Source organism: Ischnura elegans, chromosome 4 (genome assembly GCF_921293095.1).
Source record: "Ischnura elegans chromosome 4, ioIscEleg1.1, whole genome shotgun sequence".
Lineage (NCBI taxonomy): Eukaryota > Metazoa > Arthropoda > Insecta > Odonata > Coenagrionidae > Ischnura > Ischnura elegans.
Window position 1 is genome coordinate 63,361,521 of NC_060249.1, and position 27,944 is coordinate 63,389,464.

The following is a 27,944-nucleotide window of genomic DNA, read 5'->3' on the forward strand; positions in this document are numbered from 1 at the left end:
CCCTTGGGTCATTAGCCAAATACTTAACCCCCAAGGATACCATGCTCCCCCAAACTCAGACCTATACACCTTGTTTTTATTTTTTTCTTTAAATAGTTCTTAAAAGATGGAACATTTCCATTTTCGTGGAGTGAAATTGATGGATGGTGATATTTTCACAGGCCAACACAGCGTACGGGCAGCAAACATCTTTGAACAGCAGAATGACAAGCTATGGATCTCTCGAAGATAGACCTCCACCACCTCCAAGACCTGTTCCACCAATACCTTACTCAAATCATGTGGAACCAATACAACCTGGAGCACATGATCAGTACATGCATGGAACGATAAGTGATAGGACTTATTGAGCAGCTAGTAGTCAATGATTCATTTCTTCAAAAGTGGTCATCAAGGTTTGAATTTTGATGTCCTGTTAATTGTAATATATATTTCAAATTTATCATGAAAGCAGAAGATTGCAGAATAGCTACAGTTTCATTTCTATTGTAATGCACATGACAGTACCAATTTAATGCCATGTGTGAGATCTTCATTTGCAGAATTATGTCATTCATTGATAACATGCAGGCTAAAGGAGTAATGTTTCAGTAGCCTTTCATGATGGGTGCTAGTGGTATGAACTTCATTTATTTTTATTTGGCAAATCCACAATAATTTCCAGATATAAATTTATATATTGCATCATATCTCGTAAATGCATATTTTCCTAAGACGTTAAATTTCTTCAGAGCTTATGACCATTGTTGTTAAAATTATTTGTTGATATTAAATCAGGTTCTAATGTATAAAATTCTTAATTGAATTTTAGAAAATTCAATTTAAGTACAAAATAGTAGTCAATGATATTTTTAATCTATTGATAAGTTATATCAAGGTGGATTTGATGCCTCTATTTGCCTCAAGTAATGCTTATCAAGGATCATTCTATTTTGCGTAGTAATCAGGTTTATATTCTTGAGGAAAAAATATATGCAATATTGTTTTGCTGAAGAAGGAACAATAATTTCAGGATGGATATATTTTATCTCATCTCCTTTACGAATGTGAGCTAAAATTTGATGGACTTTTTTCACATGGCATTGTTTACTAATGTTTTGCCATTTTATATTTTCTAAACCTGTGTTGAATATGCAAACTACATATATAGCTCTGTTATCCATTCTGTTAAACTTTTACATTGGACATTTATATTTTATGTCAAATTGAAAATCATTTGATGATTTCTTTTATATCGCTAAGAAACTGTATGATATCCAGAGAAGAAAAAATGTGCATAGAATTTAAAGGCAATACACATCTACGAATTGAAGAGAATTTTACATTAAGTTCGACTGAAAGGTATTTGTGATTCCTGCTGTGGATAATATGGTACCTAAAAATGCTACATGCCATGAATTTCCCAGCTTTGAGTCAGCTCGAATAAAATGAAATATGTACGTCGTCATAAAATATTTTGCTGCGGAGAAAAATGAGAATGAAACACACTTATCATGTAAAAACAGATAGGAGGAATTAAGTAAATAGCTAAAATAAACATTATGCCATAGTAATTTGTAACTGTATGGATTTTACTTAAAATTCTAAAGCCAAATCCATATAATTTGATACCAAATTTGTCCTTGAGATTAATGTGAGTTTGAGAATTAACTTCGTGGAATATCTGGGGTTAAAAATTTAATTTGTGTTCCTTCCATAGCATAACTTAGTTTTTTCATCGGCTCTTGTTGTAAATTCACAATTCTTTTCTTCAAATAGTTTGTGTTCATCAAATTCTATGCATGGAAATGAGGTCATGAGGGATTGTTACCAGAGTTGAAATACCCAATTCCTATCTTAGGTGTAACTTTTGTAATTGAGCCGACTTCTGCATTCAAAGATAAATTGGTTTCAGATTCATGGAAAAATCAAAATTTAACTTTGACTGCCATGAAAAAATACATACAATTATTAATGTAAAATATTGTGCGTCTATTAAATTCTATATTAAGAAGATAAATTACTGAAACTTGGAGATCCTCAACCCATGTAATGAATGTCCCTTGACATGTCTTTAGATCTGTGATCAGGGGATAGTGGAAAAAAAATCTTATTAAGATTAGCTTGCTGCATTACTGCTATGAGCTCAAAAGATTGGTAAATCTAAGGTATGGTCTGAGGGAAATCACCAAGTCACCAAGGAGTATCCCAATTACGCAAGGTTAGAGGATATTATGTAACATAATTAGTAAAAATCTCCAGAATTGGTGATATGAAAGTTTTAAGGCATAAGATTATCTCTGTTTCACATATAGGAGCATCAAAACTTTCCAGGGTTCTGTTTAAGAATACCTATATCATCCAGAGGTTAATTGCTACTATAAAGTTGCATAGTAAAAACTATCATTAGTAGTGCAGGTTCAATAAGAAATTTTGTCCTCGAAAATATACAATCATACTAAAATTATTTAAGAGCTAATATAATTTTAGTAATTTTTTCATTGCATAAAACGGCTCTGTCCCCAAGGGATTCAACCATTTCAGTCATTCGTGAAATAAAACAGAGAAGATTTTATAGGTAAATACATATGTACACTTGTTAAGCATTAGCACCTTAATTGAAATATTTAATTGACCCTACTTGAGGTAAATGCATATTTCAATAAATGCCCTCAAAAAATGGAAATATTTTTTATTTAAAACTAGGGAAAAAAATCTGGATTTTTATACATTAATTTAATAAAGAATATAATTTCCATTGAAAATGACATATGACATTGCTAAACTTCTGAGAGAAGTCAAAATATGTACATATATATTGAATTTGTCAGTATAGGATTTTGTTTATAGTTCATATAGACTTGCTGAATATTTACTAAAGTAAAATATTGTATATGTGTAAATACTTATATTTTGATTAAAGTGAAACATTCAATATTCTGGTTTATCAGATAAATCTTAATAAACCAAGAATAATTAATAAAAGATTATCTATTGAGATGTTTGCGAACATTCTCAAGGGCTGTGTTGACAATAATGGTTCCGTTAGGAAAATAGATTTTGAATTTATGAATAATCATAATGAATGGAGTTCATGTTATTCATATTTAAGTGTGATTGAGAGATATGTTTATACAAATTTTAAGAGTTTAATGAAGACTTGTTGATGTCGGGTGAATGTGTGTAAGTAAATTGTAAATCTCCGATGTTTGCTTGTTGCATAATTAAATATGAGTAGGATATGCGTGATATTGATATTACATTTGCAATGAATTACAAGTTAATCTCCTGTGAAATATTTATGTTGTGAAAAATAAGATTAGCCTGATCATTTTGGATGCAGACAATACATGTGTTGAAATAAAGCTGAAAATTTGGGGCAAAAATTCAACGGTATGCAAGTAAATATTGAATTTGGATGCACCAGATCAATTCAGTAACAATGGAATCGATATTACACCAATCCTCATCAACTCTTTCATCTCAGTTACATCCAGCAAACAGAAAAACTTAACCCACCCTTTTCCTTTTAAAGAACACTCCCATTCAGATATGAAACTCACAATTAAATGAAATTAAAGATAACTGGGTACTGATATAATGTTTTTTAGAAATTCCTAATGCAGGAGTCTTAAATTTCACTGACATATTTGTATGAACTCATGTACATAAAAATAAAATACTTATATTTTTAAAAACTGTTGCCCCTGCTGAAGGAAAAAGAGCAAAATGCAAATTGTTGTGTTCAGGTATAGCTGGGATAAGATTTTTGTTAGAAAATCAAAGGCAAAAAAAATTGAACAGAAAAACTTGAGCAAACCTTTTTGATCTGTCTGCCCACTGTCTTCCTTTCACTCATCATCCAGGAAGGTCTGAGAACCATACCACTAACTTTTCATTGGCACAAATTTGAACCATTTATCACATTATAAAGAGTGAGGGAATTCTGTTGGTAATTGAGTTTGGTGTGGAGAGTGGTAACTTGTTACACATATAAATAACATAAAGGCCAGACTATTACAAGACTCACTGATAATGTTGTATTATATATCTTCTTCCGTTCAAATCATTGCTCTTGGATATTTTTTGTAAAAATAATACAGTATCATGACATTTATTCTTGTATTGACAGTCTTCATCCCCTTTCATTTGGCTATTTGATCTAGAGGTCTTAATTTCCAGTAAAGACAGTGAGCAGGCATATCAATAGCTGGATTTCTCTATCTCTATCATTGACCTTTTTTAACCAATAGCATTAGTCCTGAGGATTTATTTCTGATTATAGTTGCATATCCAAATATGATTTAACCCATCTACGTACTTATGTATATTCCCTTCCCCTGATAAATAACATTAAAATGATAGGTATTTAAAGTGGCTGTAAAGGAAAATGGTATTTTCAAAAAATTTGTTCTTAAAACCATTTGAAAATAGTGTGGAAAATCAATCATGTGTAACCATCAGGTATGAATAAGAATGCTTGAAGATAATACTACATTACATGAGGTATCTAAAGATTTCCACATCTCTTGAGAAAGGATGAGCATGAAAGAACATTTTTAAGGCCATAGAGGATCATTGATCCTCAAATGCATTTAGCAATGTATGAAAAAATATCCCTAATAACCATTTCTGGGGCCAAAGGATTGCAGCAACATCTCAGGACCTTGCTTCAGTGCGTTGGAAAAATGAATGGTTTTTCTGGGATTGAGATTCCTCAGTGAAATTTTTACAGATGGCATGATTTCATTGAAAAAAATATACCTAATCCATGCAATTACATTTGGGCCTGAGATAAATAGAATTTTCTGTGTGTTTCTTCTGGTTTTTAACAATGTAATGAATATACATAATGATAATCATGCATAAGATCCCAAAAGTATTTGTTGAGTGGTAACCACAAGTTTCACTTTAGGAAATTTAGTTCACCTCTCCATTGATATTTTATTTATGAAAATTTTACCTGAATTCATTGCTGTATGAAATATGATGTGTAAGATTGTGACAAGTTATGGATATTTTATTCAGAAAGTATTGGCATACCTATTTTTGTCATCTGCAAATACAAACTTCATTTGAATGTTACATGGGATCTAATGTAAATTCTTTATTCCTTTCCTGATGGTGGTTACCTATAAATATTTTAATTCAACTCATCTGCTATGTATATTCATAAAAACATTTGAGTGGGGCATCACCAAAGCAATAATCTAGTCCTGTGTATGCGATTTGTTAAGTGTACCTATTCCAAATGTGTTATTAGTGTGTCGAATAAGTGCTTGGATTATTGGGTACATGTAGTGATGTTCTTGGTATGTGCATGTACAAAAATTTAACTGTTATAAATATGTCCAAATAATTTATTGTCTGTCCTTATGCAATAAAAATAAACTCATAGTAGTTGCTGTATCTCAGCAATAATTTGAATGCATTATTCAACCTTTGGCAAGTGGTCAATTTAAATCATATTTGAATGGTGAAACTTTGTCTTTATAATTAAATTTGCTAAAATTTCAGCAGATTTGATTTATATGAATTTTATTTATTTCCATTCAACTAGCATTATGCGATGAAAATAATTTGGGATGCAATCAATATTGTAGTGGTAATTATGAGAGATTTATTTAGGCCTCTGTAGTTCACTCTGAGATATCATTTCCATAGCAGAGATAAAATTCCAACGTGGAGAAATATTTTCTCCTACAGTCAATTATGTTCCTCATGTATTCCCACAGATGATTAAGGCTTCCAATTGGCATTGACACAGATCAATTCTTATTGTTGCAGAAATTCCATTTTGAAAACTGGAGCATTAAACATATCTATTTTTCAAAACAGTGTACTACTACATCCTTTTCATTTATTATTTTAGCTTTTCTCTCAATATTTGGCATAAATATAAGCATAACCACTTGAAATTAATTCTGTGAACAGAACATGACACGCTCTCCACAAGAAAATCAGTAATCACTAATACAACAGTTTCATTAATGATACGAAATATTCACATCAGTAAGTACTTAAGTAAGAAAACAAATTTTCACAGTAGTATGAAAAGCTAACCTAAAGGTAGGGAAAGATTCTAAATTTACTTATACTTCAATATTTTCTACTTTCCCAGCCAGATCAATAATTGATATTATTTCCTTAATATTCCATGGCAATCGTAAAACCAAAGTTTCACTATTCTCATGTTTTATTTACAAAATGATATATATCTATGTTGTTTTCACATGTGGTTGTTTATAACTGTGGCTAACTGGATGAGTTAATTCATTTATCAGATTATGTAATAATTCAGTATTATGAATATTCCTCTGTGATAATATTCTCTTTAGTACTATTACTATTAATAATGATAACACATAGAAACTTGTAGCGGCTAAAATGTGTCAAAACATATATTGAATCAGTGTGCATTAATATATATTAGAAAATGTTTATTGAATGGGATGTAAGAAGCTAATTAAAAGTGTTCATCTTTTATTCCTACATTTTATTTCTCGACTCATTTGACATATCTTGAAATATATTTTCTTACGACACTTGCTGCAGATATTAAGATAAATTAGGAAGACTTGTGGTGGAAAAAAGTACACTAAACATTCTAACAATATAAAAATTATTTTATTTTTTCCATGAAATAATAAAATGCAAATACTGCTTCAAATAAAATGAAACATACATTTTTTGTCTCCTCGAAATTGGAGATTACATGAATGGTGAGAACCAAGAAGGACAAATTTCATTACTTTGATTCTCATAACCAGTGAGGTATTTCAATGACATTGATTACTCCATGGCTTCTGTTGGAGTAGGAGATAAGGACTGAAACAATTTTGTAACAGCTGTCCGCACAATTTGCTGAAAGGTTTCATCTTCCTTACAAACTACTTCCTGAAATACCAAAGATACAACAGTTAGAAGGAAGCAAACAGTGAATACTATGCTGAAGTAAATCTGCACAAAATAGCAATTACCGTATTTCTCCTAATACACTCCCCCTTTGAAGATAGTACCCTCCCTAATTTTGAGGCTTATTACCCTATATTTAAGGATTATTTAAAAAATGCCAAGGAAACCTTATGCAGAATATACTCCCCCCCTTACTTTTTCCTGGGGCATTTTTGTAAAAAAGAGAGGGGCTATATGCAGACAAATACAGTAATATAAACTAGATACGTAACAGCTGTGAAAAATTGATTTTTATTTTAAAATCTTGTTTGTGTGAAACAAGTCTAGGAAATTTACACATAATAGGGACAGCAAGAATCAAAGGACCTTCAGGTGGCCTTCGACGATCAGGCTGTGACTTTCTATGAGAAAGGTTGTTGAAAATTGAAATATGCATTATTTAATAGTCATTCACAGTTGATTTCGTGGATTTATTATTCACAAACCAATCTGTCCAAATGGATGAAAGCTTTTCCTCACAGGACTGTGACTCAGCAAATAAACTGGGAATAAAAAATAACTATGCATTTTCCAATTTTCAACCACAAAAGATCAACGGACAAAGTTACAGGATTAGCATAGAGTTCCTACTCTCTTTTAACTTAAGACAGATTAAGTTTGAATTTTAGTCAGATTCACATTATCTTTATTAGGATAAGTTCCTGAAAAATTAATATTTTCAACCTGTCCAACTGGACATTCATAAAACTCGTGCATAGGGAATTAAGATAAAAAGAGGGTTTTATACATCCACCAGTAAATTTTCTCATGCCATTCCTGTATAGATTCCATAGAAAAATTTAGCTCAAACAATGCCTTACCAGATTGTGAAGATCAATATCAGCTCTTTTGTTGTCTACCGTAACGTACAGCTTCTCCCCCTTGAAAATTTTTGGAACTGACTCTTCTCCAAACATATCCTGTAGAAGCTCTATCAGGCATTCCTAAGAAGAGAAATTAATTTGAATTAGGAAAGATTTGGAATAACTCTACCACATAAGCACCATAGACCCATTTTTGTCCTTTCAAATGAGCCCACAATTTGTTCACTTGTAAAGAATTAGTTTACAGGAAGGAAATAGAAAGTACAAAACACCAAAGCAAATAGTTTTCAAAGTCATCTCAAGGTATCACACAAAATACACTCACTTCTCAGGAATTTTAAACTTGCCTTGAAGTGCATCCGATCCAGCTTTGCAGGCTGCTGAAAGAATTTATTCCCCACGGCAGATGCATCCAAAGATTCAGCCTGAAGAACACCGACCAAAACAGCATCCGCATACATATCTGCCACAGGACTAGCAACCCACTGAAACAGCAAAAATAAATATTTAAGCATTTCCCCTCTTAACAATTTCATGATTAGGTCGTCCACCTAACCCCATGTTTATGTTGTGGATGGTGTTAACACAAAGGCTACAGAGGAAGTCCATCTGTGAGTAGCAATAACTTCACACCTATATTTGTGGAAAGGCTCAGAAAAAGCTGGGATTCATCTGGTGTGCTGTGGGAAGGTTTTTGGATGAAAAAGTGAAAGAAAGAAAGGCACTCATCAGGCCTCACCTTGACTACACAGCAAGCAAATGGGAGCCTGTGGTACGTTGACTTTTACCATTCAACCCTTTTCATCAGATACAATGGGGAAAAGAAAGATGAAAATAACTGTCAGGAGTTCTTAGAAAAATAGACACACTAGGTTTCTCAAATGAAATTACATTGGTACATATAAGAATTTATACCAGTATCCTCAATTATTATATCCCAAGAATCAGTTACTTACCACGTAATCAGGTCACCAGACACAAATATTTATTTTCCTATCCTTTATAACAATTCCAACCCCAGAGATCCATTTATTTCATGGGAAAGCAATACTGCTAACACAACTGCATTTTCACCTTACTTTCCAGCAGCAATTTTGCCCATCATGCAACTTTTTATGTATTTCCACAACACATCCTACAAACAAGGCTCACCAAGATCCCTTCAGTGCCCCTTCACAAGAAAATTGGGTTATAAATACAGGCATCCCCCGAGTTACGTAAGAGATGCGTTCCGGCAGACTCTGCGTAAGTCGAAATTTACGTAAGTCGAACATTTGCGTTAGTGCTTCAGAGATTTCAATCGGCATGGTGAAATTCTCAGCGGAGAAATGTGCTGTAAATTCTCGGTGAAGTTTCATTCAATTCACTGCGATATTCATGAACTCTACCGCGTATTCTTACGTTATTAGATATAAAATCGATAAACATTAATATAGTCTGTTAAGAGTTGCATCTCGAGCAATGCCAATCAAAATGCGTAATATTAATCTCAGAGTTGACCGATCGCGTGGATTCGGGAAAGTATGGTATCTCAACGCTGCATTACTAAACTGAATACTTAAATTGATTCACTTTGTTATACTGCGATCTAAGGGCCCAAAGAATGCATTGTCTACCTACCTATAATCATTATATCTTCTGCCTTTTATATATTACGTTGATCGATGAATCGGGTGGTTTCACTGTCACAGTTAATACACGTAGGATTGTCAAGGATTACGAGCAAATGACACACAAAAAAATACCCGTAAATTACTATATTCTTAGATACATTCACACACACATACACTCAATCTTTCACGCACGGAAACATACTTTCATTCTCTCATATCTCAATAAAATAACGTGAAAATATCATCATTTGAATATTTACTTCGCTGGAAACATCGAAGAGTATTTCCGAAGCACGAAACTAATTAAAAGTGAGAATTTATTCAGCCAACTCCGTCATTAACGTGCAACAAAGTTAGTGGGGAAAAGCTTTCAATGACGCAGTATTCATTTACAGCTGCACACAGTATGAGAGAACGAGAAAATGCAGCTATAAAATCTTCCGCCAGAAACATGTAAACAACTACGCAATTAATATCGTGTGTCAACTTTTTCTTAACTTTTTCGCGGCGTTCATTGCTAACACTCAAAATTTCAATGCCGTTACGTGGGTACTAAACAATTCTTTTCCGCATTAAAGATTTCTGCTTGAACTTCATTTTCTTATAATTCCACAGATGGAAATGTCCAAACTTAAGGATACAATTTTTAAATAAGTGAAAGTCGGAGTTCGGGTGTGCATGCTGTATAACATGTTGTATCGTACAGGAATGAGCGCAACCACATCCATCGCTAGAACTGCAAATTTTCACGTTGATTGCTGACTTGGGATTTATGAGCGATTTTTCTACAGAAATTAATGAAAATTCCTTCGAGGAATGACAAATATGGGTCACTTTGTTATTTTTAGCACGTAAAAAACTCGATAACCTTTCGATATTTTTTCTACCATAGGTTGTACCAGCGAATATCTACTTCTTCGCGCTCGCATTCGAAAATTAACGTAATCATTTGAAATACGGTTATCACTTACGTAAGTACGGATTTACGTAAGTCGAGACATACGTAACTCGGGGGATGCCTGTACCCCTAAATTCCACTCTAAATCTCATCACTCATGTAATACTTGGGGCATAACTCCAAGGATGTGCATAGATACCTCAAGAGTCAACACCTTCCCATCCACAGTCAAGTCAACTGTGTTGAACAGGCGCATGTGGTTCTCATCCAGGAGATCAAGTGTACCCGCAAGCTGCATTAAGGTATGTCGCAGTATAACCATTGACCCAGAGAAATGAACGCTCTGTCGTTGAACCACTTGGCTCATACTCATGTCAGTGTACTCTGAAAAGATATGAAGCAAAAACAAATTTATGACCATCTAACCACATCAAATACATGTAACATATTTTCAAGCTTCACTTCATGGTACCACATGATGATATATTGAAATACCTTTAAAAAAAGAACTTTACAAAGTTATAATAAATATTACACCAAATTCATTTACTTCATTCCACATATTTTACATAAAAACCAGTAAATCCCATCCCAAACTCTTCTCAGTAGCCATGAAAAAAAAGTTATTACACATAAAATGTAAACCATAGCTTTCACAAAAACTTAAAATTTTTATCACTGTAACTGTTCAAACTTAAAATTCATGAATTTCATAAAAGACTAAAAAAATGTATTTCCCTCTGATTGTAGGCACCCTGTTACAAAAGAATACAGCATAAACATGCAACAAAATTTTATGCTCAACCATTTTTAAATTAGATCTATTAACTCCAATTATGTACAATTTATGGCAGAAAAATTTGACTCCACTAACTACATTTTTAAATTAATAAAATGTATGTGCCCATGAGAAGTTTTGATTAAATGTTAAGCCTTTGGTTTCAACCACTAATGACTTAAATAAAAGAATGCTAGGAGAAGTACAGTCACTTTCAAAAGTCGGTCCACATACCCTGCGCAGCCGTCTCCGTTATTCTCCGAAGTCGACCTTCGCTTATTGCTTACACGTTCCTTGTCCACTTGGGATCGATTTGACTTGATCGGTTTGTGCAAATGGTGCAAATTGACTACTTTAACTCTCGCCAAGAGGCTCAAGCATGATTTCAGAGGTAATAAGCCCCCGTGAACCCTCCCTCCCCCACAGCCAAACACTTCCATCGTCGAAGAAAGAGGAGAAGAATTTAAGGTTTTTTCCGCCAGTGATCCATCGCGCGAGGAAGAGAGTGGAACATATGAGTAGTTTGGTTAAACTTAAACTGTACATTTATTACATATAAAATATTCTGAACATTTCAAGCATAATACTCCAATATTTTTTCTCCTTATCGTTTTCTGAGAGAAAAGTAAATGCTCGTGTATACGCCAGTTTTAATATTGTTGTTTGCGTCACCATTACCATCCATGCTCGCGTTCACCCGTGTCGGCGGCGAAGGACTTTCATTCATTTTTCAATATTTATAAGTGAAATAGCAATTACTCCCTAAGTTTAAGTTTATTCTAAATACATGTGGTGCCTACATTTTGAATAACGCAACTTATTCCCATCCTATATATAGAAAATAAGAAGTATTTTAATTTTTTACGTGGTAAAAACTACCAATAAAGCAATTTTTTCATGAGGGAAGATTATTTTTCCATTATATTTTTCAGATCGGATTGCCTTTATCGCTTTTAAGATAATGATCGAAAGTTGGATATTCCGGCCTGTACATACCTACATGTCGAAGGCCACGGTCGAAACATCGCCAAAATCGCTACATGTGATTGTAATTTGCCTCTTGGTCCCAACACCTGTCAAATTGCCGAACTTTTTTGGGTGGCTGCTTTGTCCGAAATTGTAAATATTTAAAGGATGAGAATATTTGTTCAATTGATTTCCTCTTCATTGTTTTTAAGTTTCCTTTAATTAATGCTTCCGATGTTTCCTTAATTATGGAAAATGTATTTATATTAACTATAAAGACATTCGAACTTTCGATGAACTTCAAAAAGTGGGTTAATTACTTACTGATACCTGGAACATATTAAGATTTGTTTAAATATTTGCTTGGGGAAATATTAGTAACGACTGGAATAAATATCATACCAAAGTAAACATAATGATTTAGCGCTTATAAGGATTTTTGATTTCTTGTGTGATGAGACACGTAGAAAAATGTAGGATAATATTTATCCCAAGAAAATGCTAATGAATTATGAATGCGCCAATCGGATTGTCTAATTTACTTAAAAATAGAGCAATATGCATCGATGGTGTTTGGTAATAATATGTTAAAGCGATAATCTATAGGTTTACTTTGAAGGCAACTTTTAGAACACCCTTTAAGACATGAATTCCGATTTTAGTTTCTTCTTTATACGTGCATTGAGGCACAGATACATCTCGGTAATTTTTAGTACAAGGCAGACTACTCAGACCATTTATCTCACAATACAATCAGGGTGAGTATTTCGTGACTGAGAACTTATGCTTCGCCTTGTGTTCTGGCACTGAGACTCAGGGAAGTCGGGAAGAATTTCGGAATAGTGAAGAATGCCTCGGTAGGACTTATGCGGACGCTGAGTGTAAGTCAAACTGTCCCTTTCAAGGCACAGAAGTCATAGGCAACACCCGAAGTTCGAGCTCGGCGGAAAACGTAGTTGCTCGCGCTAGCCGTGGGGACCGACTTTTGAAAGTGACTGTACATATGTATTATGTTTAACACAGATTTCATCAGCAAAAATGTTTAGGTCAGTTCCCTATATTTTCTTTTCACAAAAACTCTATGCATGCTAAATAGTTATTGGTACCATGAAAACCACAACACCACAATCAAAGACAATGTAAGAAAAAATGGAATTGAGCATTATTAAAGGTTCCATGAAATTTCAAGTACATAAATTGTAAAGCCTGAGGATAGAGAGATAGCAAATTACAGTGCACATGACACAGATTAAGTGTTACTCGCAGATAAACGTGCAGGAACTAATTAACTGAAAACTTACTTGAAAGATCACATGAGGACAGCATATGGTAGTTAAAATTCCTTTTGACTAGTATTCCAGACAGTTTATGGCCAGGCTTGGGCTTTTCCATTGCTAGAGTCCCCATAACCTTAAATAACAATAATTCCAAGAAGCCATTTTAGAATTATTTCTAGCACCCAACTATTTAAGTATGAAAAATCAATATTGGCTTAAACAGAAAACAGAACAGAGCTCCTAGTCCACATAGAGATACTGATGAGATATCACAATCTAAAATGTATTAATAAAATCAGATGGTGAATTTTGCAAGCTAACATAATATTTTATAACCTTAAAATTAGGTTGAGCTACATATTTCAGAGCTCCTAGTCCACATAGAGATACTGATGAGATATCACAATCTAAAATGTATTTATAAAATCAGATGGTGAATTTTGCAAGCTAACATAATATTTTATAACCTTAAAATTAGGTTGAGCTACATATTTCAGAGCTCCTAGTCCACATAGATATACTGATGAGATATCACAATCTAAAATGTATTTATAAAATCAGATGGTAAATTTTGCAAGCTAATATATGTAGTATTTTATGCACTTAAAATTAGACTGAGCTACATACACTACTTTCCAAAACTTCTGCTAAGTCCAAAAGTATTCAGTGCTCTTACCTTAGCCATTTTTTCTCCTCGAAAATACAGCTCCACAGCCATTGTGTTTCGAGGATTGTGGATCTCAATATTAGTTGATGCATCATCTTCATACTCTCGCATTAATGCAGCCTTCAGCCGACTCATTTCGTTTTGCTCACCATGCACCAAAACCTAAAACAAGATACAGTAAAACCTCTTTACATCGTAATGGAGGGGACCAAAATTTGGGCAATTTGATGTATGGAGGTTCACTATAGAGAGGTTTTAGGGGTAGGCACCATTTTTTCATATCCTTGGGAAATGAAAGGTGCTACTGTCTTTTAAGCCATTATATTAATATATTTGAACATATAGGTATGCATAAGCGAACATATATTTACAATTTAATGATTACACAAAGGTAAAAGTAACTTGTTCAAGAGGCCTTTTTAGAAAAGAAATTATTTATTGGGTTTGCTTAAACTTTTTTTCAAACTCTTTCGAAATAATGTTTTCAATTCTATGAGCACTTTTTAATGTCATTTTCACTATATATAAATCACTAGCTATTTTCGTTAATGCCTTTTGACCTAAGAAACAATTCGCTGGTCTATGAGTTGTAATTTACTAATAGTGTTCGGAGGAAAGAACAATAGTTTTATATTTCTAAACACAATTTCTTCATCCTCGTATTTAACTGCCTGAGTTTTTTTTATTTGTGCAGCCTATATATACAGTTTCTTCTGTTTTTTCTCGGTTGTTTAAAATAGATGTGAGTGTGAATGAAGGTATTCCAAAGGTCACTGCCTTCTGCCTGTCCTCGTTGATGGCTAGGAAAATTGCTAATTATGTGGTAATGTCAAGCAGTCGCCTTCTTTTATTTCTCGAAACCATCATCAGCCTATGATTAATTAAGTAATTTTCATATTTTATGGCAAATAATTGAAAATACTCCTTATTATATCTTTAAGAATTGATTTATCATTCTTATAAAATGCGACTTGTTAAAGAATATAAAAAAATAAGTAAACACGTGACTACTGCAAAAAATAGACAAAAAATTGAGCGTAATTTTGAAAATTTTGTTGAATTCCCTCTCTCCAAAATACAATGCACGTAGCGTTCCGAAGAAAAACTCTGTCGAGGGCACACAGACACGCTAGGCCTGCGAAAGGACGTAATTTCCCGGTGAGAATGCTGGGCGAACTACTTCAGAATGCGGCGGCGACGGTAAAAAATTTCATTGCCCTACCACGTTTCAGCTAATTAGCTGTCTCCTTCACCTAACACTGTCGCGCATGGATTGATGTTCGTTCAGTATTGCTAGAAATTGACGTCCCGGACTCCCGATGGAAGAGTCAGATTTCGCGGTATAAATACGCAGGCAAGACATATGACTGTCGCTAAGCGCAATAAATTTTAAACTACGATCGTTCACGAAAGCATCGAAAAAATTACCTAGGCAGTAGTAAGAAAGTGCTACACCGGGAAATATAGGAATAAAATAATTGCGAAACTGTATTTGATTTATTTCAAGTCGCGGAAAATTCATGAAATGTTTTCATTTCAGAAGCGGAAGTAGCAATGCGGTCGAGTAATTCTGTCTCCATGGATGGAAGTGAAGTTAGTTGAAATATTTCCGTCAGTAAGTGATTATAGGCTGCGCTGGTCGCCTCTTTTATTAACTGAACATAGTATGTAGGCACTTACAAGAAAATAAAGCCATCAGGAAAAGAAAGCGAGTGCTATCGCGCGATTTTGACCATGATTCGAGAGAAAACGATGTGTTCCGTCTTCATTTACCGTCACTTAATATATGATTAGGGTAGTTGGATGCCCTAACTAATGGTTAACGTGAAAATTATTAAAGGTGTATAAGAAAAAAATAAGCGTGAAACATTTATCGCTGAAAATGTCATTCCACGTAGGTAATCGCGGCTGCATTAATGGTCTCTAGTTGTCTTGGTACGATTTGCGGAGGTAGTTAGGCCGTCTCGGGGCTGTCTTGTTGGTACGATATATAGAGGTTTTACGAGATAAAGAGGTTCACTACAAAGAGGTTTGCCTATAAATTTACATGTAAATCTGACGGGACCGGAGGGTTGGTACGAAGTATGGAGGTTTACGATGTAAAGAGGTTCACTACATAGAGGTTTTACTGTAATTGTTTTTCATAAAAAAACAATGGATATCATCTAGAAAGATATCATAAATCGGTCAGTACGTCTTAACCACAGTTAGTGGCAATGCTAGTAGTTGACAACCTGGCATAAAAGACATGAGTGTTGGTCAAGGCTTCAATATTAATTAACTAATCCGCCAATTTAATCCCAGCAAGCCTTATTGAGAGGGGTATAAAAAACATTTTACCATACCAGAGTCAATAATATACAGCAAAACTTTTTCAAAATATTTCTTCTTCAATCACACCACTGGAAAAATAAATGAAATACCAAAAAGTATGACTGAAGAATTTGAGATAACAGCAATAGATAATCCAATCTACTCTCTGGGAATGGAGATATCAACGACAAAAATATTCCATTACTTGTCATTGATAACTCCATTCCCATGCAAAAGGTTGGTTATCCATTACTGTTATCTCAAATATTCCATTATTTGTCATTGATAACTCCATTCCCATACAGGAGGTTGGGTTATCCATTACTGTTATCTAAAACTCTCCAGTCATTCTTTATAGTGCTACAATTATTATTATCCCAGTGTCCCTTCCAATCATAATGCCATCACCTACATCAGCGGTTCCTGTGGTGGTATGTATACCCAATGGGGGTATGTGACGAACCAGTTGGGGGTACGCCAAAAAAACCGGTAATGGCGGACGCCATGAACTACATATTCATCTCTTCACCAGGAAATATTTATGAATATTATATGAGGTATTTAAAACAAAGTTTCTCTTTACACAATACAAAATTTATAACTAAAAGTGTCACCAACCCATGGTGAAATTATGTAATAAAATGAGTTCGTTACTTTTTAGGGGGTACAATATTAGTTATATACACATAGAGGGGTAAAGGAGGAAAAAAAGGTTGGGAACCACTAATCTGCATGGATTCCTAAGCACAAACCTTTTTTGACATCTCTGAATATGCATTGATCAATTGCTGTCTTCATCAATCCTTCTCTTCTAAAGAATTTTGCCACTCTCTCATTCCATTTTGCTGGAGATTGTTTCAGCCCATAGAGTGGCTTTTACAGTTAGCATGCTTTATTTTAACTCTTTTCTTTGTAGCCTTAAGGGACTTTCATAATGACCCCTTCATCCAGTTGGCTGTTCAACACAGCCGTTTTCACATCAAATGTCTTGATATTTATATTCACTTGCTCAGCAATTGCAAGTAAAATCCTCAATGATACGGTATCCATCACTGGACAGAAAGTGTCCTTAAAATCTATATTTTCTTCTTTATGTTGGCATCCTCTCACCACCAGTCTTGCCTTATCTCGACCATTTTCTTTTCTTTTAAATATCCACTTGTTTGCTAAGATTTATTTTCCTGCCACTCTTTCCTTTTCCAAGATCTCCCAGGAATAGGGTAGTTTCCTTCATCAAAGAAAACGAAAGGCATTGATTGTGATTCGTTACCCACCATTAGTGTATTCATAATACACAAATTATTTGGTTTTTGAAATACCGGTTTACACGAATGGCAAGGGTCAAATTTTATCCTCATTTGAAAAAGGCCAGATTGGCGCCCATGCGATTCCACTCCACGTGACGTCACAGGGACCTAGTTTCTACACGAGAGGACAGGAGTTATACATCGTCTGAGATTACCAATGCATGCATGAGGCACAGAGCTCAGGGAAACATGTCTTAATAATCACCTATTAAAACTGGCTAAGGTCGGAAAGTTTTCTTCGTTTGATAAGGTATTAATAAACCTTTTTTAAGCCAAGCGCTACCAGCCAGCAAGGTACTCAGCTACCCGCTAGCATCCTGCATCCTATCAGTGCTCAGAGCCTCGATCAAGGTCACCTCACAAGGCGGGAGGGGGAACCAGAAATGCGTCGCACGGACTTTTTCCCATCATTCCTACTTACGCGTCGCGTTTTCGCGTGCTTGAAAATTTTCACTTTTCATTTAATCGCAAAAAATAGATACCGTCACTCCAAGAGTAATAATCTTTCGATTTATGCAATAAAAAAATAACAGGAAACCACCCTATTGTTCTTGAAGAGTGAGTCTTTTCCCTCTTCAAGTGCAAGCTTCCAATTCTCTTTATCATCTGTTTCCATGATCTCGCTTTAAGTCAGTATGTATCTCATCTGTCTGACATTGCATAGCAAAATCCTTGTACCTTGAAGGTGTTCTTAGGTTTACTCTGGGTCTTAAATTATGTGTGCCTGAATCTCTTCCTTCACGTCTTGCTTCTGATTCATTTCTTTCACTATTTCTTCCCTTTCATTATTTTTTTCATACCTTCATCCTGATTTTCTTCAGACTCTTGAGACTCATCAAAATTCTTTTCTTCGCTTTCTTCTACCCCTTCTTTCTTCTTTCCTATTCTGTTACAAATTCTAACTCTCCCTACATCTTCCTTGTACCGATCCACACCTACATTATCCTTACACATTTTGAACTGCATAATAAATTTCGAACTCCATAATTTGATGAAAATTTGAAATGCTAAACAACAATTATGCAGAAAAATAGCAAGAATAGTAGCTGATGAGACAAAAACAATTTCAATATTCTTTACTGAATGCATCTATACTACACGATTCAACAGAGAACACAAATCAGGTACTTGACTTCTGATAATAAGACAAGTTACTTTCAAAGCTAGAGAAGACAAAATCTCTGTCTAAGAATTGAGAAAACAAAACATATATGTACTTAATTAATGCCAACTTAACCAATTCCTACTTTCCCATTATCACAATGCACTCATAATTAACACATTGCACCAGATATTTGCAGAACAATACAGCTAAAATTACCAATGGTTAAGCTACAAATGTGACTCATTTAAGTTAAAAATATTTTTTCTAACTTACCACATGCGGCGGTTTAAGTATTCTAATAAATTCACTAGTCTGCTGATAATCAGTATGAGCAGAGAATGAAATGTAGTCCACAGACATCTTCAGAGGTAGTTTCTGACCAGACATTGTTGCTATTTCCTCAGGCTCTGATAGAATCATCTTTGCCAAAGTTCCTTCAACACAATAACCTATTAAAATTAAACAGCACTATTATTTAATGAGCTCCAACAGAGGCAACAGCAAATGCATGCAAGCTGTGTTACCAGTAGCAATAAAGATTACAGATTAAATATTCTGAGAGTAAGACAGGACTAAGGCCCAGGAACATAACAGACAAATATAGATATAATATCAGTAACTTTTGTTTCAAACCTTTACTTAAATTCCATTATTTATTTTACCATGATATATGCATTACATTAATAGCTAAGGAATAAATTTACATAATTATTGCTATGAAAATAATAAAGGCAGTAGGTAAACAAAAGAGATGCATCTATCCAAGTAGACAAGCACATCACAATGAATTTAAGTCTAATACTAAGTTTATGAATTCGTCAGTCTACCCCATTTGTGCAGGATGGCTTATTCACACACTCCTCAGGTGAAGCAAATATCATAAATAAATGTAAAAAAAATGCTATAAGAAAAAATGAAAATTACATATTTTTTTAATTTTGACAATCAAACTTTCCAGTAGGCGATGCTGCACCAATGTGGTTTATTTTCTTACCAGCAATAATGACCCCGTTCTTCGCATCTGTACACCAAGATTCAAATAGTTCTCGAGAAAGGCCGCTCTGCATCATACCAGGAGAGGCCATTACGACACAAGGTCCAACGTCCTCAAAATGATCAATGCCCTAAAATGAAGGTATAAAATAACATTATTACCACTAAAACTAGAGCAGTAAGGCAAAAAAGTCGGGGTGGATAAATAACCAAAATAATGTTACCTTAAGATTAGAAATATGACGGAAAACAAATGGGTTGTTAATAGCAATTTGTCTTCTAATGCGGTCATTCATGGCATTCACGTAAGTTTGATATACAGCCATACATTTCTTTGCTAGAGACGAAGCATAGTAGATTGGAATGTCATGTAGCTCTGGATGTTGGCTCCAGTATTCATCTGAAATTGTCAAAACAAGCAAAAGTTTTTGAATATAAACCACAAGATATCAGAACAGCATGTTTCTCTCTAACTTACAAAAAGCATCACATGAAAAAACCCAAAACCACTTGCATAAGTTTCATCTATCATTATTATAGCATGTCCATTGCCTATACTATGTCTGTCTGGAATCTGAGGAGGCTTCAGATTTCCTGCGCAACCAAATCTGATTACTTGAAGTCCAGTGAAGTAGAAAATCATTGAAACCAAAAGATGTACATAAACTAATAAGTGACTCACATTTACAAAGTTGAGGGGTTAACACAAGGAGTTAACAAGACGTTCACTTTAAATTCATAGGAAATACATAAGGTAGGACGGAAAAAGAAATATTTGCTTCAAACTTAATAATGATAATGTCTATTGAATGAACATGATAATTTTCCAGTCACACACCAAAAAATTGGCTAAACCAACTGAGCCCATTGTCACAGGTGAAAACCTGGTGAATATTAGTAATTTAAATTATAATTTTAGCAGGGATGGACGGATCAAGGATATTTTTCAGATCTGGATGAGATACTTGATTTCTTGTGTCGTGTCCTCCTATATTTTTCGGATCCAATTACATTTTTAATTGCCTGAGCTATGAAACAATGTAATTATTCAAGTTTTTTTTTGGTACGTGCAATGAAAGAGATACACGAATGACCCAACTCAACGCAGTGGGGATTTGGCACGGGTTAAATAATACTGATAGTAATAAATGTTTTCTCCACAAGCAAAAATTTAACCACAATTCAGTCAACCACAGGCACATAAACATGAATATCGGGATAACGGCATCAGCGTTTTTGTCGTTCGCTATCTTCCCAAGGCAAGTGCCTGCACTATGCCCACTACTTTTTATAGGAGAGGTAAGTATTTAACGTACATAAAAGCTGTGATAGTAGCTTTAATTTGCGTGATCACTTCATCAGCACTATGTCATTTTCAAATTAGAGCTGTAAAAAACTAAAATACCATCAGAAATGTGTAGCGTTTGGTCTCATTCTTTTTTAAATCTCATGAATGACATCCAACTGCCAAAGGTGTCAAGACATGAATCACGCTTTGATTGCTCTCCTGTAACTTGATATTTTCCTTCAAAGACAATGATTTATGGTGTGTGATCTTGGAAATGGAAAGAAAACATCAGAATCACGGGCTGATGGAGGGCCTTGTTTGTTTTCTGAAATTTGCGACATACGTAGTTACTTTTGATGTGGCTATTATTCTATGACGCTGAGATTCCCCTGATGTTTGTTCAATCTCTTGAGAAGGCCACACTATGTGCCAGACATACATATTTTGCCTTTTTTATCTTTCTGAAATTCTGCTATGTAACCCCTGCAAGAGCTTTTGGATCATGAGTAGAACAAGCATAGCACTGCGACGGCACATTAAAGAGAGAATCAGAACTTTTTCCCCTCTAACGCGGCATTGCATTCATTGAAGCTATTATTTAAAATTTTGGATCCAGATCCGATGTCTTCCGCGACTTAGGATCCAATGTATCTGATGAAGGGCAATATCAGAGGATATTTGAATTTGAGGTATCCGATCCGACCATCCCCAAATTTTCGCCATCAAACCCAAATGAATAATTATCAAGTAAATACAAAAAGGTTGTTACTTTCATTTTTTGGCTCAACATATGAGAATATATCCCAATTCAGAACTATACCATATTATTTTTTGTCACAATAAACATGAAGAAAGGAGGAAAAGGAAAATCAAATTAGTCACAAATTTAAGATTGTGTGATGATACCAACCAAGAATAAGAAGCAGTTCCTGAGCCCTCCCAAGAGCAAATACTGGAATGAGACATCGTCCTCCACGGTTAACAATATCATGAACAAGACTTGTGAATCGAGCTTCTCGTTCTTCCCTCTTTTCATGGATATGCGTCCCATATGTGGATTCCTGGAATTTAATTAGAAGCACTTGTTTCATGTTGTTATATTGTTGCACCCTAATTGACTCCAATTGATATAACAGGAATTGACTAAAAGCAATACATGTATGTACCAGTATCATTTAATAATAAACTCTGAATATACCGTATTTGGACGAATCTAAGACGAACACGATTCTAAGACGACCCCCCCTTTTTTGGAACTCCACTATGGGGAAAAAAATTTTCTAGGGGAAAACGTTCAATGCGGGGATGTTTGGCTAGGTTGCCTATGCCCCAGGAAACTCAGGATTTTTGGCGCGTAATGACAGGAATAGTGGTACTTTATCGAGACACTTAGGTCTTATTGTTGATTCAACTAATTGTTTCTTCGGAGGGTCCATGGTCCGAAGACCAATTAAATTAAACTAGTGAAAATGAAACCTGACTTTATTAAACCCACATGGAAAACACTCGGTGGCATGAAGGCAAGCCACCCTGGAAAGTACGGAACCACTCGTACGAGATATGCTATCGCGTTCGGCGTACGCAGAGTATACTGCAGAGGGTGAAGCATGGCCATATGACTGCGCCATGAAATTTTTTGTCCCAAAGATACCCATTCTTTTCTAATTAGCATAGCGCCAGATGGGCGGATGAATTGGGATTGTTAGTAGGGAGGAAAAAAATATCCTGAGAAGATATCCCTTCGTCAGTAACTCTGAAAAGTGAGACTTATGGTATAACTCGTAAATTGACAACTGATAATAACCTGATATCCTGTTTTCGGAAAAAAAATGCCGCATTAACTGCCGAGAAGGTCAGCTACGAGGATATAGTGTTTCCTCAAAAATCACCATCGTATTTTTCCAACTAGTTCCTTGCTTAAAAATACTTAGATAACGTTAGAAATACGTCGTATTTGGTCTCGTTCTTTTTTTAACTACGAGCACATTGCAAATATTTCAGCCTAATAAAAGAATAATACCAATTGCCGAAATTCATTGTTAGACACCTTTTGAGCTAATAGGTGATTCATGCAGCAGTTGGCCTCCAGAAACTGGGAACTTTGAAGTAGGTAGGCTGAAAAAGGTCAGTGGGTGAGAAAAGGGGGGGGGGGGCGTGAAACGCATTTCTGTTGTTCTCGTGTAACTTGATATTTTTTTCGAAGCTAAGGTCTTCGTAATACGATCCCTGCACTAGCTGGGACCTTTTGTTTGATTTTGGAGAAGAGGAAAGCGTCAGAGGGGGGAGGCGAGTGCTGAATGGAGGGGGATAGCGGATCTTGGGAAATGCGCTTATGTCACTATCCCACGGCTTTGAGCTTCTCCCAATGGTAGTTTCATTTCGTGGGGAAGATTTAATCTATGTGCTCGTCGCTATTAGCCATAAATGACACATTGTATTTATTTCGTCGCATGCTCGTCAAAAGATGGATGCGGGAAAATTATACGTCGGGACCACGATCTTCAAACGATCATTGCGGGAAAGCTATACTTCGGAGATGCGAGAAAAAATTACATTGCCTATATGGAACTTTATTTGGGACCAGAAACGGCAGACGATGAATGCGGGAAAATGATCAATATGGGTACGATAGATCGGGGTTCCACTGAATTACTTTTCTTTTGAAAGCGGCAATGTAATAACTTCTTTTCTCTGCCATCGTAATACTCTGAAAGGCAACTGAATCGATCTCTCTAATCAGAGGCAAATCATGTTGCCTTCTTACCGTTGCTCTGAGAAAAATGCAACGAATTTGTAGCAGTTTATTCCGCGACGACATTGAGGCTTTAACGTTACAATTTAGGTAAATTGTAACCAATCACACGAACATTTTGTGAGTTGATCGAGCTTTAACTTGAATGGAGCCGAACCCAGGGTAAAGTAGGCAATCTCGCGGACTCGGCAGAAGTGCACCCAGCGGCTGATCGGCACGCACCGAATTTTTGCCTGCTGCCCAAAAATGGAAAATGTTTTTTTTTACTTGAACGCAAAATTAAATATGCTAAATTACTGTTAAGCTATTTTTGACGTTGATTTTTCGTTGTATAGCTATCAGGTGGCAAACTCAGGTGTCCATAATTTTTCCGACGTAAATTATGCAACCCGATTGACGTCGAGAATTTTGCATCCGATTCTAAGACGAACCCTCTTTTCTGCAGGAGTTAGGAGGAAAAAAAACCTCGTCATAGATTCGTGCAAATACGGTATTTCTTTCAAAAACCAAACAAAGAGTACATTATATGCAAATATTCCACACTAAAAAATCATTCACCTTGACTGGGATTCAAACCCTCATCTCCTGATTTCCAGTCAGCTAAGCTACTGAGGTGTCATTGCCCTCTTTAGAAATTGTTGTGCATTTTCTGTATTGCAGGTGACTGCGTAAAGTTATCACCATGACTAATACTGATATGCTTACATTAGAAATTACACTTGATAAATGATAAAATATCTCATTACATACATACATTCCTAGCTCAAACCTAAGAGGAAACCAATACTGATGAATATGGAAATGAATGGTGCGCCACAGTTCAATTAATGACAAAATTTGATTCATTACCAGCTTTTACATTTACTCTGGTGAATTTCTCCCTTAAAAAAAACACCAAATGGAAACATTGTGAAATGAGGTGTATATGTAACAGCGTGAAGAGGTACAGGAGGCCCCTTGAAATAAGGAAAATTAAGAAAGATTACAGTATTTTCCATTAGTGTCATGAATTGAGGGAATGGCCAAAGTATTCAGTGATGCTCACTTTCGTTATCCATGCATGTTTACATACAAGGTAACATGTGGTTTCCTTATTTAAAAAGAGTTAATCTAACCATACATTGACCTCAGCCCTCCCCAACAGGCCCCAAACTAGGCAGAGGGGGCACACACCCAGGGCTACAGATTTCAGGGGAGGGCAAAATAAGAAGTTATTAAAAAAGTAATTTCATTTTTCTAATTGAAGAATTAAACAATTATTATAAATTATTAAATAATAATATTAATAAAACTTTTTAATAGCAAACTTATGGTGTGTAATTTCAACTACCCCGTCTCAAAAAATAGCTCACGGATATATTACATTATAGTGGTGGAGGAGGGTGAGGGAGGGAGCGAGAGGGATCTGGGGAGTGGGGGGCAAACTGATCTATGCCCCCATGACAAAACCCCGAGTTCCCGCCCTATTCCCTATTATTCTTGATTCATCACCTTAAACAACAGGCACTATTGCCTATCACTGTTTAACGTTTGACAACATTTCCAAAATGCTGAAAATGGATACATTCCAAAGGTTTATATTCAAGGATATAAAGAAAATATCAACCAAATTCATCCAGTGTTTGACAAACATATTCTGGATCAGCTGCAGGAAATACTTTGAGAAATAATAAAATGCTTACCGTGATTAGTACATCGGGATGAACATTAGGGATTTCTGCGGCCATTAAATGTCGATCTTCTTGTCTTGAAAAATCTCCAGTGTAAAGTATCTGTGGAATATAATTTAATTTAACATCATATGAAAAAAGCCGGTATTTCTAAGCAAGGTTAGCTATTGTCAGAGGTGGACCAAGATAGTGTACACTGAATTTAAGTTTAGTTATTTTACGAAAATTCGAGAGTGAGTTACATTGACTTTACAACACCAATGCTATAAAATTTGAATATGAGTAGGATCTAAAATTTTCTTCAGCAGAGAAAAGCTGGAAGTGCAAACACACAATTCCAAATGGGGGTAGGTGCCCAATAGCAATAGCCACACCTAGGTTTAAGTGAGAGAGCAGTGTTCATTTAAGTGTACGGAAGGAAGCTGCATACTACAGAGCATTGCCTTTATATAACTCAGATTATGCCAATTGTAACAGGCTCTTTGACAATTCTACACATAAAGAAATAAGAATAAGATCCTTGAAATGGATTGATTTGGTACATTGTGCATATGACTATTAATACCTTAAGCAAAATGGCTATAAAAGTCTTTCTATTTGAGCTGCTAGGAAATAATGCAATGATTTAGCTAACTACAATTTAACGAAGCATCTTTCATACTTTTGTGTCAAGCAACAGAAGTACATAGAAATATTATTGCAACATTGAGAGACAACGCTTAACTGCAAGAGTTTTCATGCTCAAGTTCAGGGAACATTTGAACATTCTTTTCCATGACAGGGGAAATTATACTAAAGTTGTCACTAAATATATACATACTGTTATTAGTACCACATTTGGATGCATGATTTCCAGACCAGCTACTTACACTTACTGTTTATTATTTGTACTAACAGGAAGGAACTGAGCACATACCATTTGCTTCTGTGCACTGATTGGCAGTAAGAATTAATATTATGCCCTCAAGGACAGAAAAATGGAGCGACTAATTAAAAGATTATTAATAATTCCTATCAATACTTCTACCCTAAAGAAGGTGAGGTCCCACAGCAATCACCCACACTATATATACAAATATGTCCTATTTTGAACATGAAAACTGTCCATGCAATTCACACTTAAGAATTGACATACCTTCACTCCAGCTATTTCTATCATAAACATAGCAGCACCTAAAACATGTCCCGCATTATATGCCCAGAACTTTACACCAAAAACATCCTTTTCCTCATGAAAATTTATAGTCTCAATCTTGTCCATACTGGCTTCCAAATCTGCTTCTGTATACAACATCTGCTCAGTGGCAATGTTACTGAAATTTAAAATGCATGACGTGGTGATTGGAGTGGAAAATATGGGAATTGAAAAAATGATATGCAGCAAGAGCAAGGCAGAGATGACATTTCACACAACTCAGGCATGGTCATAAAGAAATTATCATATCTACATTACAGGGCCTTACATTTACCAAATAATGCAGAAGAACTAGGGTCCAACATTTTGCAATTAAATTTAAAATGATAAGTTATAGCTATTAAAATATATGGATTTCCACTTCAGATATAATTTTGAGATAAGGTATCAGAGCTTACCTGACTTTGATGTAATCAGACAACAGCCACCTGTAGATAGCTTTTGTAGCATGGGTCATAAAACACCTTCCCTTGAAACTAGTTTTCATGAGAAACCATGGCAATGCACCACAGTGGTCCAGGTGGAAACTAGTGAATAAGAAAATGTGTAGAAATTGAGAGGAAAATTACTTAAATAGTTATAATAGAAAAACTATAATGTACATTAAATAACAATATGATGAATCCATTAGACAATTTTAACATAAATAACTGTACAGTCTGACACAAATGAATGGTTCATTGAAAATATTAAGACTTTCATAACCACTTTGAGTACTCTTTAAGGAGATATAATGCTAAAAATAAAATGTAGGTCTTTCTGTCATGTGTCAGGCCTTAAGACACGAACTGTAAACGCATTACATACCAACGGCGTTCTGCGCGTTTTCGCGCTACCCAGAACCACAGATATCAAAAACAGAACAAATGTTAGCTACATATTTGCTTACTGCGATACAAGAAGGAGATCGATTTCATCAGCTTCCACCAAATCGACGAAGGGCAAAGCATCCATTCCAGATAAGCCTGGGTGGATGCCACAATCCAACTAGAAAGAATAATAACCCCTGGTCACGCAACCTTGACCAATGTGCATTCAAGATACATAGAAATGCTATTAATGAAATAATTTTTACCTACCATAATTTTTTTGCCTTTGAATTCTAACATGATACATGATCGTCCGACTTCTTGACCGGCTCCCCTTAAAATCAAACACAAAATTTAGCATATAATAACCAAAATCATAAAACTATAACATGTATAATAAATTAAAGCCACATTATTTATGATTGAAACATTTCACAAAACAACTTACAGTGGCCTGATTAGCAGCAAATCACTTTCTTCGGCTGGGACTTGAGAATCAACTTTACGTTTCGCCGCCATGCTTGCAGAGCAGCGTTGTTATTTCGTTATTCGTTTG

General features: G+C 35.1%; 2 protein-coding genes across 4 annotated transcripts in view; one reads left to right on the top strand and one right to left on the bottom strand.

Annotated features, from left to right (window-relative positions):
- Positions 1–6,465, top strand: part of LOC124157591 (vesicular glutamate transporter 1) — a 247,150-nt gene extending 240,685 nt beyond the window's left edge. For all 3 annotated transcript variants that reach the window (XM_046532440.1, XM_046532441.1, XM_046532442.1), the window contains one exon: positions 162–6,465. In XM_046532440.1, coding sequence (XP_046388396.1) covers positions 162–350 — 189 coding nt within the window. In that variant the 3' untranslated portion in view covers positions 351–6,465. The remainder of the gene's footprint in view (positions 1–161) is intronic.
- On the bottom strand, positions 5,820–27,943 carry LOC124157590 (cleavage and polyadenylation specificity factor 73). Its single transcript, XM_046532439.1, has 16 exons — positions 27,837–27,943; positions 27,659–27,722; positions 27,469–27,566; positions 26,978–27,106; positions 26,520–26,697; positions 25,397–25,486; positions 21,873–22,023; positions 19,899–20,074; positions 19,676–19,805; positions 18,955–19,130; positions 13,966–14,118; positions 13,314–13,422; positions 10,468–10,652; positions 8,105–8,242; positions 7,755–7,877; positions 5,820–6,876 (listed from the first exon to the last, which is right to left on the bottom strand). Exons 1-16 carry the CDS (start codon positions 27,905–27,907, stop codon positions 6,772–6,774), a joined length of 2,076 nt encoding a protein of 691 aa, XP_046388395.1. The 5' UTR covers positions 27,908–27,943; the 3' UTR covers positions 5,820–6,771.
- Between the last annotated feature and the right edge of the window lies 1 nt (position 27,944).